We start from the raw sequence: 10,683 nt of genomic DNA on the forward strand, positions 1-10,683 counted from the left end.
AATCCTAATAATAGGAGTCAATAATACTATTAGTTCCAATAGTAATATATTAAGAAGAGTTGGTAGTAATAGTAATATTAATGATTACGTATTAATTGTTGATTCCTTATCCTAGCATTTCAAAGCAGGTAGATCTGCCTTATCACCACCCCTTCCCCCTCAACTGCCTTTTGCAGCATGCATACCACACATCCTGGGCCTTCACCATATATATATATATAAACACTTATGTTATACATAACATATGTTATACATAGCCAATACATAACACTTATGCTATATAGACTTAGAATTACAGTTCTATTCCTTATGATGAGAAAGCAGATAGTGAGCATAAGGCAGGTGATTATGTGAAAGCAAGCAGTAAGGCAAAAGTTCTTGACTTCAGGAGGGCCTACTTCAATGAGCTAAGGAGATTAGTAAGACATTGGGGACTCGGAGCTTCAATGAGATGGGAGTCCAGGATGGGTGGTTGTTCCTTAAGGAGATGATCCTTCGAGCTCAGAAGAAGTAAGTCCCAACACAAACCAAAGGGGGCAAGAGTGCTAAAAAGCGCCCTTGGCTTAGTAAAGGCATCCAGGAGGGCCTGAGGGCAAAAAAGGTGGCATACAATCAGTGGAAGTGAGGGGCAATCACCAAGGAGGATTACGCCTCCGTTGCTCGTGATTGCAGGGAGGTGGTTAGGAAGGTCAAGGCAGAGACTGAACTAGGGCTGGTGACCAAAATGAAGGATAACAAAAAGTCCTTTTTCAAATACGAAGGGAATAAGAAGAAGGTACCAGGCAATGTGGGGCCCCTACAGGACAGGCTTGGCAATCTGGTGATTGCAGCAAAGGAAAAAGCTGATTTCTTTAATGAGTTCTTTGCTTCCATATTTCTGAGCAGGAACTGAGACAACTTCCCTACTAGGATTATGGACAGGCTCAGGGGACATGACACCATGCCTAGGGTCATGGATGATCTAGTTAGGGAACTCTTGGAGGGGCTGGACATGTATAAATCAGCAGGTTTGGATGCTCTTCATCCGAGGGTACTGAGGGAATTAGCGGAGGTCAAAGCAGGGCCCCTGGCATGGCTGTATGAGTGCTTGTGGTGCTAGGGCCAGGTCCCAGAGGACTGGAAAAGGGCCAACATGATCCCCGTTTACAAGAAGGGGAAAAAGAAGGATCCGGGTAACTATAGGCTAGTTAGTCTCACCTTGGTCCTTAGGAAGATGTTTGAGAAAATTATCAAGGAACACATCTGCGGGGGCCCAGCATGGGAGGTAATGCTCAGGGGCAGCCAACATGGGTTCATTGCGGGCAGATCCTGCTTGACTAACCTTTCTTTTTCTGACTAGGTCACAAAGTCCTTGGATGCGGGCATTGAGGTGGATGTCATCCACCTGGACTTCAAGAAGGCCTTTGACACTGTTTCTCACCCCGTTCTCATAAAAATAACTAGGTGACTGAGGCATTGATGCCTATACAGCCAGATGGGTGGCGAATTGGCTTGATTGTTGCAGCCAGAGAGTGGTGGTGGTGGACAGGTCGTTTATGACCCGGGGGGATGTGGGCAGTGGAGTTCCCCAGGGCTTGGTCCTCAGGCCTGTGCTGTTCAACATCTTTATCAGCGACTTGGAGGTGGGCATGAAAAGCACACTGTCCAAATTTGCTGATGACACAAAGATGTGGGGAGAAGGGGGCACGCTGGAGGGGAGGGACAGAATCCAACTAGACCTAGACAAGTTACACAGGTGGGCAGATGAGAATAGAATGGAATTCAATACTGACAAGTGCAAGGTGCTTCATCTAGGGAGAAGAAACCTGTAGCATACCTATAGGCTGAGGAACACCCTTCTCAACAACAGTGGCTGAAAGGGATCTTGGAGTCATTGTTGACTCCAAGATGGACATGAGCCGCCAATGCAAGGAAGCAGTCAGTAAGGCTAACCACACGTTGTCGTGCATCTACAGATGCATCAAAAGCAGGTCCAGGGAGATGATTCTTCCCCTCTATGCAGTGCTGGTCAGGCTGCAATTGGAGTACTGCATCCAGTTCTGGGCGCCACACTTCAAGAAGGATGTGGAATAACGACCACAAATTGATTGAAAGCAGGTTTAGGCTTGATATCAGGAGGCATTACTTTACAGTTAGGGCTGCCAGGCTCTGGAATGGGCTCCCAAGGGAGGTGGTGCTCTCCCCTATCTTGGGGGTCTTCAAGAGGAAGTTGGATAGATATCTGGCTGGGATATTATGATCCCAGCACTCATTCCTGCCCAGGGCTGGGGGTCGGACTTGATGATCTGTTTAGGTCCCTTCCTACCCTAGAAAGTATGAAACTATGTGCCCTCCCTGCCTGTTTCTCCATGGCAGGGGGGTGGGAGGTAATGCCCACCTCCTGATTACTGACCATAATAAGGGGCAAGCTCTTCCCTCTATTCCTGTGGCTGGGCCTTCAGTCTTGGGGAAAAGTACTGAATTCTGAGCCTGGCATTGTACCAGGAGACAGGCAAGACTTTCTTCTCACCCTCTTCATAGATTGCTGACCAGGCCACGAATGCAGCTGAGGCTATTTGCAATAGACACTACACAGTATAAAGTGTATCATAGAGGGGACTTACGTTCATTGAGTGACAGTCCCCTCACTAGCCTACTATCAAGTGATTATAGCTGTAAATAAGCATGTAAAGAAATGTGTAATGAATGCATACTAAAGTAAATATGTACATTATTAAGAATTATGAATTGCCTTTACACATTGTAATATTTGAGTTGTTTATGGCCACCAGTATTTCTAGGGCTTCTCTTCTATCTACTTGAATTATTGCACAAGTTCTGCAAGTCCATTTCATATTATTCTTGCCCTCCTCCTGGTTGCTGGCCACAAGTACTGCTGAGACTTCTCTTCCGTGTACCACTTGAATTGCGGAGGCTTTCTTCGCAGGCTTTGGCCCAAGCATCAGCTTGAGTATGGTAAGAGTTGCACAAGTTTTGCAAATCCATTTCATATTATTCTAGCCCTCCTCCTGGTTGCTGTCTCTGTTCGCTAATGAACGTATTCTGAAATTATAATTAGAGGATTTTTGCTGTCCACAAATGCAGAGGCTTTCTTCTTGGTTGCTGGTCAAGCCCTCCTGTTTTCTTCAGTGACTTTGGCCTGAGCATTAGCTCAAGCATGGTAAGAGTTGTTTTCTTCTGACTGGGGTAAAGATAGAAAATGTCTTCAGGCCCATTTCATAGTCTCATCCTCCTCCTGGTTTCTGGCCATGTCCCAGCAAATTTGGACTGGGGTACATGTCTTCTGACTCCCAGCCACCACTCTGTCTCCTTGAGTTTCTTCTCTGACTTGCAGAAGGAAGGAAGATTTTTAAATCAATAAGGATAACAGAAAGTAGTATAGCAGAAGTGGCGATCTTCCTCCCCAACACCTTTTACAATATAAAATATTGTAAAACAGCACCTACCTGCCTGCCTGCCTCCCTCCCTCCCTCCCTAACGTTTGTGGCAAGCAAAAGTTTGAAAGTTACTATGTAACGGATATTAGCATAGCCTGACTCAGCCAGCCAGCTGAGTTGGGCCATGCATCCCCACCCTTTGGGACCATGCCTGCCCCCCCACCCTTTACCCAGCCGTCTTCTTGCTGGGACATGTTCAGTAACCAGGAAGGGGTGCAGGCTGCCTGCCTCCCTCTTTCCCTCCCCACTCCACCCATCCACCCAACTGGCTTCTGGCAGGGAACATTGTAATTGTAATATGGCCCGCAGGCCGGATGTGGCCCACAAGGCCATTCTGTCTGGCCTGCAGGGTCCCTAAAAAAAAAAAAAAAAAAAAAAAAAAGTAGAAAATTAATATCTTTTTGGTTCCTGTCAAAAATGACAGAAACTAGAGGCAATATACCCAGGGGAAGCCCGACGGGCTCCCACAACAGCAGGGCCTCCCCCCCGCCCAGCTAGAAGCCTCAGCAGGGGCTTCTGGCCTGGGACCATGTGGGGGCACCGGCACCGGAAACTCAGGTAAGGGGGGGGAGGGCAGGGAAGGGGCCCAGGGAAAAGCAGCCCGTCCTCTGCCCCATGGCCAGCGCTCCCTGCTGCAGCTGCTTGCAGCCTGTGCAGGGCTCTTCTGAGTAGGCACAGGCAGCCCACATGGGCTGTGAGTGGCTGCAGTGTGGGGCGCTGGCCACAATGTGGGTGAGGAGCCACTTTCCCATGCTCAGCACCAGCTTATAACCTGCCCCCACTGCCAACCTGGACCCCACACCGGCTCTGGGCTCACATGTGGGGCTTCATATGGTGGCAGCAGCTGCGGCCCCCACACTTGCCCCAGGGGGTTGGGGCTGCATGCTGCCCCCTGCCTGTATCATGGGATTGGGAGGGGCACTGGGAGTGAGCGGGTACATGGGGCCCACACCAGTGTCCCAGGGCCAGTGCCAGCAGGGCCTAGAGCAGGGCAGCAGTAGTACAAGGTCCCGGCCAGCAGGGGCTGTAGGGAGCTGGGCCAGCTCCCCCCTCTCTCTGCTGCTGCTGCAGCCCAACCTGGCTCCACAGACTCCTGCCAGCCAGCGCCCTGCTCTGGGTGCCACCAGCACTGGCCCTGAGACATTGGTACCAAGATGATGGCCAGGGGGTGGGGCTACCCATGAGGCCCTCAACAGCTTGTCAGAACTGGGTAAGTGGCCCTCTACCTGAAACAATTGCCTGTCTTTGTTGTAATGCATTGCTAAAGTCTTTATAGAGTTGCTAAAGGCTCTAGGAGGCCTATGCTTGCCGCTGGGGGTGGGTGGGGTTGTTTAGTCTTCTTTCTTGCAAGAAATTCTGGCTGCACACTAGCACTGGCCAAGCATTTGACATTCCTCCATCCACTAACAGTCTACCCTGCAACTTTCCAGTAATGCCATGACTCCATACAAGTCGCACGGTCATCAGTAACCAGGAAGGGCCAATAATCAGGCTGGCTGCCTGCCAGCCTGCAGCCCTCCCACCAAGCAGCCTTCCATCTATCCATCCATATCATATCAAGGGACCTTGGCAGCATATTGTAAATTGGTGTTCTTTCCTACTGTATTGCATTTGCTGGCAATGGCTGTACTGTTTTAAAAAAAAAAAATTCACCAGTTGACTACCAATGGTATTGTCGAGTAAAACAAAAACTCTGTATACTGTTTTATCTTGTGGAAAAAATCAAACTTCACGTTGTGGTTGAGTCAGAACTGACAGAGCCAGCTTTTCTTTATTTAGGGCTATACTGTGATCACAGGGAGAATTCCATACAGCAAGGGGAATCACCCTTGTCTGTTTCAAAGGATTTCTCAGACTCTCTAAGGTTACAAGCGTATTTATACTTAAGGCAGAGAAAGAGATAAAAAATACACCTTGGAGAAACAAAACAATAGTAAATTACACAGAAATTTAGGAAGTTTACTTAAACTATCTATGCACAGGGCAAAATATCAAGATAACCTAAAGATACCCCAAGGTGTGCAGGATTCCTTATCTCAGAATATTTAACTGAATTAAGCAGTATCAGCACTTTTGGTCTTTATCTGTTTTTGTAGTCAAGTAAGCCAATTACTTCTACATTCCCTAATTTTTTTTTTTAACAAGTTAGAGATTTATAGCCATTAGAAAACTAAGCACCATTTATTTTAAATTCTGCCTCACACTTACTGACTCCTACTGCAACACGAGATCTATTACAGGTCCAACAGAACTTTCCAGGGATGGCATAAGCTAATCGTACATAGTCAGACTGGTTGCAACTTACATTCTGCCAAGTTTTGTTTCTGTGAAAATCTGAATAGTAAGGGGCTAGCATCTGAGTTGCATTCAAGGGTACCGGTATCATGGGTATTCCCCCAGTAGAATAGATAGGGACATGACTACATATTCAACAACGAGAAACATTTAAATCTATTCCAATTTGATTAAAGACAAGGACACATTTTCATGAAGTGATCTTCTTTGTCGGTGCAGAAATGTAGTTTGGTTTTCAGAGTTTCTTATAACTGATGAGTCAAGTTCATATAAGATGGCTCAAAAAAAGAAATACTGAGAACTACCCAAATCACGACTAACCAACTCCACCTCGGGAACCAGGAACTAGGTAGAGGCCTTTTTCCTGTCCCAAAGGGCATAGTGGTGTTGTTAGGGCACATCCTCTTCGCTCTGTAGTGGCAAATCCTCTTCACCAGTAGGCGCTTGGCTCGCAACTGGTCTTAAGCTCTCCTGCTGGCAGGCGCTAGGCTCACTACCAGTCTGTGGAGGCTGATGTTTTCTTACTGTGTGAAGCGTGGATCCATGTGTGGAGTCCTTGACACTTTATTGCAGTGTTGGAGGTTAGGAGTACCTGCAATGAGCCTTTCCAGCTAGGTTCCAGCAATGATTTTTTTGTTGATGGACTTTTATATGGACCCAATCTCCAGGCAGGATAGAATGGCACAGCTCATCTGGTTCTTTAGGGAGAGCTGCCTGTACTGTGAATGAAAAGCCTTAACACACTTCATTAGTGCCTTACAATAGTCTAGAATGGTATCATCAAGTGAGTGTATATCGGAAAAGTGGGAGGCAGCAGGTGGCAAGGCAGGGAGCCTCATGGGTCTTTCTATTAGAATTTCATGTGGGCTAAGCCCAGTCTTTCGGTTGGCAGTAGATCTCATACTCATAAGGGAAGTGCATCTGGCTATTTTAGGTGAGCCTCAGCACAAATTTTGGCCAGTTTATTTTTCAGAACGCCATTTTGGGGTTCCACTTGGCCTGAGGCCTGCGGATGGTATAGGCAATGAAAGTTCTGTTGGATCTGCAGGACTTTACAGACTTCTTTCATTATCTGTCCAGTAAAATGAGTTTTTCGATCAGAGTTTAGGGATAAAGGAATACTAAACCTTAGAATAAAGTCTCTGAGCAACTTTTTGCTTACAGCGATGGTGTCAGCTTTCGCACATGGGTAGGCTTCTACCCATCCAGAAAACATACATACAATAACAAGAACATATTCATAAGAACAACATTTCTGCATTTGAATAAAATCTAATTGTAAATTTACAAATGTGAGGGATATGCTGCCTTCTTTGTTTTTATAGGCTTTAAGGCGGTAGATGCCAAGAGCAAATCATCAACATATTGCACAAGCACAGAATTTTCTTTAAATATTATGTCATCTAGATCTTTTTTTTTCAGAATTTGAGGAAAAAAAGAGAAGGGAATTCAGTATAGCCCTGGGGCAATTGCATCTAGGTATAATGAAGTCCTTGATAGGTAAATGCAAAGAGAAACTGGCTATCAGGGAGTATAGGGATAGAAAAAATGCAGAACACAAGTTAACAAGCATTAGGAAGACAGTAGCTGGATTTGGTACAACAGGATAAGTAGGTAAAACTGCAGAATTTACTGCATGAAGGTCTGTACAAAGCAATAGGTATTCTTTCCAGGTTTTTACAGGAAGAATAGGCGTATTACAAGGGCTCTTAGTCGGGACAATGATACCTTGCTTTAAAAGGGCAGTTATAACAGGGCTTATCCTTTCTTTGGCTTCTGGATATAAAGGGTATTGAGCAACTTCGGGTAAAGGCTTAGCTGGGTTTAATCTCATTTTTACAGGGTGGGCAGTATGGATTTGTCCTACTTCATTAGCATGCTGGGGCCAGAGAAACGGAGGGACAGCTTTTATGATTTCTTCTTGCAACACAGAAAGATCAGGGAACTCAGGTTCAGGAGGTGAGCTAGCTAAAGCTGCAAGTACTGCTATCTCGTTATCACAGGGGACATCTAAATAAACACCATGAGGAGAACAATAGATAGTACAGCCGAGTTTACAAAGCAAATCTCTGCCTAACAAATTAACAGGAGAACAAGGACTAAGGAGAAGGGCATGTTGATCAGAAACAGGACCAAGAGAAACATGTAACGGTTGGGAAACAGGATGAAGAACTATTTGATTTGAAATTCCCACAGCATTTACAACAGCAGAAGAGAGGGGAGTTGTGGAAAATTCTTCAGCTCGAAGAGTAGAGCAGCTTGCACCAGTGTCTACTAAACATTTTGTAGAGATGCCATTTATCACGCAGGAAACAAAGGGATCATCTTGATTAAGTGGGAGAAGCAGGGCTGTGATGATGTTACTATTTGTCAGGCTGGCCTAACAGGAGGCTCCCTGATTTGGGACAGAGAATTGAGTGAGAGGAGGTGGTAGAGGGTTAAACATCATCCCCGGCTGGCCAGGCCGGTGAGGACATTGAGCCTTCCAGTGTCCTGGTTGGCCACAATAATGACATGTCATTATTTTGGGACTGAAATCCTCCTCGTCCCATCCTACGACCATGTCCTCTATGGAAACCTCAGCTTCTGCCCCTGTCTAAAGTCTGTAATTGCAATGACATTAGCTTAGTTTCCGTGGATTCCTTTTTCTTTTCCTGGCAGGTTGTACGTTTTGCAACGGTGACTAGTTCTGCAAGTGGCTTAGTCTGCCAACCTACAGCAATTGTGCGCAACTGTTCCTGGACTTTAGAAAGAAGTCTGTGGACAAAAGTGGAAGCAACTGCTTCTGGGGCAGTTTCAGCTGCATTTTCAATACCAGAATGTCTTTCAAATACTAGTTTCAAGCGGTCCATGTAGTCTGCTGGGGATTCTCCTTTATTTTGTTTACAGTTATGTATTTTGGCCCAGTCAGTTTTCCTGGGGCAAAATTTTAAGCACAGCCTCAAGGAGGCATCTTCGGGCATCTGCTAAGTGACCTCCAATTCCGGGGTCTTGAGTAGGCCAAGTAGCCTGTGCAATGAGGCGGTTGTGGACTTCAGAGGGCAGAACACTTCTCATTAATTGATTCGAATTTGCCCATGTTGGATTATAACAATGCATTACAGTTTCCAATTCATCTTTAAATTTCTGGGACTCTTCTCTGAAAATTGTTTAACTAGGTTTAGGAGATCTCCTGGGGTCCAGGGGACAGGGACTGTGATTGTAGTTTCCCCATTTGGACCTTGCCCTGGAAGTTGGCGTAAAGGCATAAGCTGAGCCTTTTTAGATTTTAAGAAGGGTCTGGACCATACTGGGTACCAGACCTTAAACAAGAGAAGGGGGTTGAGATTTCAGGAGACAGATACCATGTCTTCGGTGGATGTGGGCATGCCCCGGGGGCAGGTGACGGTTGTTGAGTGATAGTTTCTTGGTGAGATGGGCTAATCCTGCCAGAAGAGTCTATTTGGTTACTTTGGGCTTCTTTGAGTTCAGATTGTGCCTGGAACTGATATGGGGGTGGCACATTAAGAAAATCAGTTATCTTCTGCAGATTCATTCTCAGTTATTTGTGGATAACGTTGTTTTGGTGCTGATGGCACTATTGATGGTGGTCCCCGTTTTGGTGCACCTTTCTGTTTAATTCCTTTATCTGAGATTTCAGTTTCTCTTGGGCGTCTTTAAGACTCCGAACTTGAGATTTTTTTTTCCTATTTTATTTTTTTATTTTATTTTGACATCTTTTGGAAGCTTCTTTATATTAATCAAAACCAAAAATGTGTCCCACTGAAGATCTAGATGACATAATATTGAAAGAAAATTCTGTGCTTGTGCAATATGTTGATGATTTGCTCTTGGCATCTACCGCCTTAAAGCCTGTAAAAACAAAGAAGGCAGCACATCCCCCACGTTTGTAAATTTACAATTAGATTTTATTCAAATGCAGAAATGTTGTTCTTATGAATATGTTCTTGTTATTGTATGTATGTTTTCTGGATGGGTAGAAGCCTACCCATGTGCGAAAGCTGACACCATCGCTGTAAGCACAAAGTTGCTCTCAGAGACTTTAATCCAAGGTTTAGTATTCCTTTATCCCTAAACTCTGATCGAAAAACTCATTTTACTGGACAGATAATGAAAGAAGTCTGTAAAGTCCTGCAGATCCAACAGAACTTTCATTGCCTATACCATCCGCAGGCCTCAGGCCAAGTGGAACCCCAAAATGGCATTCTGAAAAATAAACTGGCCAAAATTTGTGCTGAGACTCACCTAAAATAGCCAGATGCACTTCCCTTATGAGTATGAGATCTACTGCCAACCAAAAGACTGGGCTTAGCCCACATGAAATTCTAATAGAAAGACAGAGAAAGAGAGAAAGAATACACCTTGGAGAAACAAAACAATGGTAAATTACACAGAATTTAGGAAGTTTACTTAAACTATCTATACACAGGGCAAGATATCAAGATAACCTATGGATAACCCAAGGTGTGCAGGATTCCTTATCTCAGAATATTTAACTGAATTAAGCAGTATCAGCACTTCTAGTCTTTGTTTTTCTAGTCAAGTAAGCCAATTACCTCTACAATCTTTATTGTGATTTCTCACTGCAATTGATTGCAATTCAATTTATTGTTAAAAAAATAAAGATGAGAAACAAAAATATTTGATTTGTACTTGCTCCTGCTTGATTTCAGGGCATGGACCTGGGAGCGGGGGACCAGTTTACAGCTGGCCATGGGCAAGAGTGCAGTAGCTTCCCAGCCTGGACACACGTTGCAAAAGATTGCGGTTTGTTTCTTGGAGGCTTGCAAAGAATCTCAGACACACAGTCATTTAGCAGCACAAAAGGTGTATTTGCAAATAGGGTCAGAGCAGAGTCAAAAACTCAGATTACTCCGAACCCACCAAGGAATTTTTGCAGGCTGTATTTATCCTTTTCCTCCTGGGCACGTGTGCAGAAACAGGAACTCTT

General features: G+C 45.1%; 1 protein-coding gene across 6 annotated transcripts in view; it reads left to right on the forward strand.

Moving 5' to 3' along the window:
- CDS1 (CDP-diacylglycerol synthase 1) overlaps positions 1-10,683 on the forward strand; it is a 101,215-nt gene that overhangs the window by 32,107 nt on the left and 58,425 nt on the right. Inside the window, exons 1-2 of one of the 6 annotated variants that reach the window (XM_090036988.1) lie at positions 1,500-2,955; positions 3,059-3,160. The exons of 3 other annotated variants lie outside the window; for them this stretch is intronic. In XM_090036988.1, coding sequence (XP_089893114.1) covers positions 2,953-2,955; positions 3,059-3,160 — 105 coding nt within the window. In that variant the 5' untranslated portion in view covers positions 1,500-2,952. Of the gene's footprint in view, positions 1-1,339; positions 1,444-1,499; positions 2,956-3,058; positions 3,161-10,683 lie in introns of those variants that run through there. 2 more of the 6 variants (XM_090036991.1, XM_090036990.1) reach the window with 2 other exon arrangements.

Source organism: Crocodylus siamensis, chromosome 2 (genome assembly GCF_052110815.1).
Source record: "Crocodylus siamensis isolate JL-2025a chromosome 2, ASM5211081v1, whole genome shotgun sequence".
Taxonomy (NCBI): domain Eukaryota; kingdom Metazoa; phylum Chordata; order Crocodylia; family Crocodylidae; genus Crocodylus; species Crocodylus siamensis.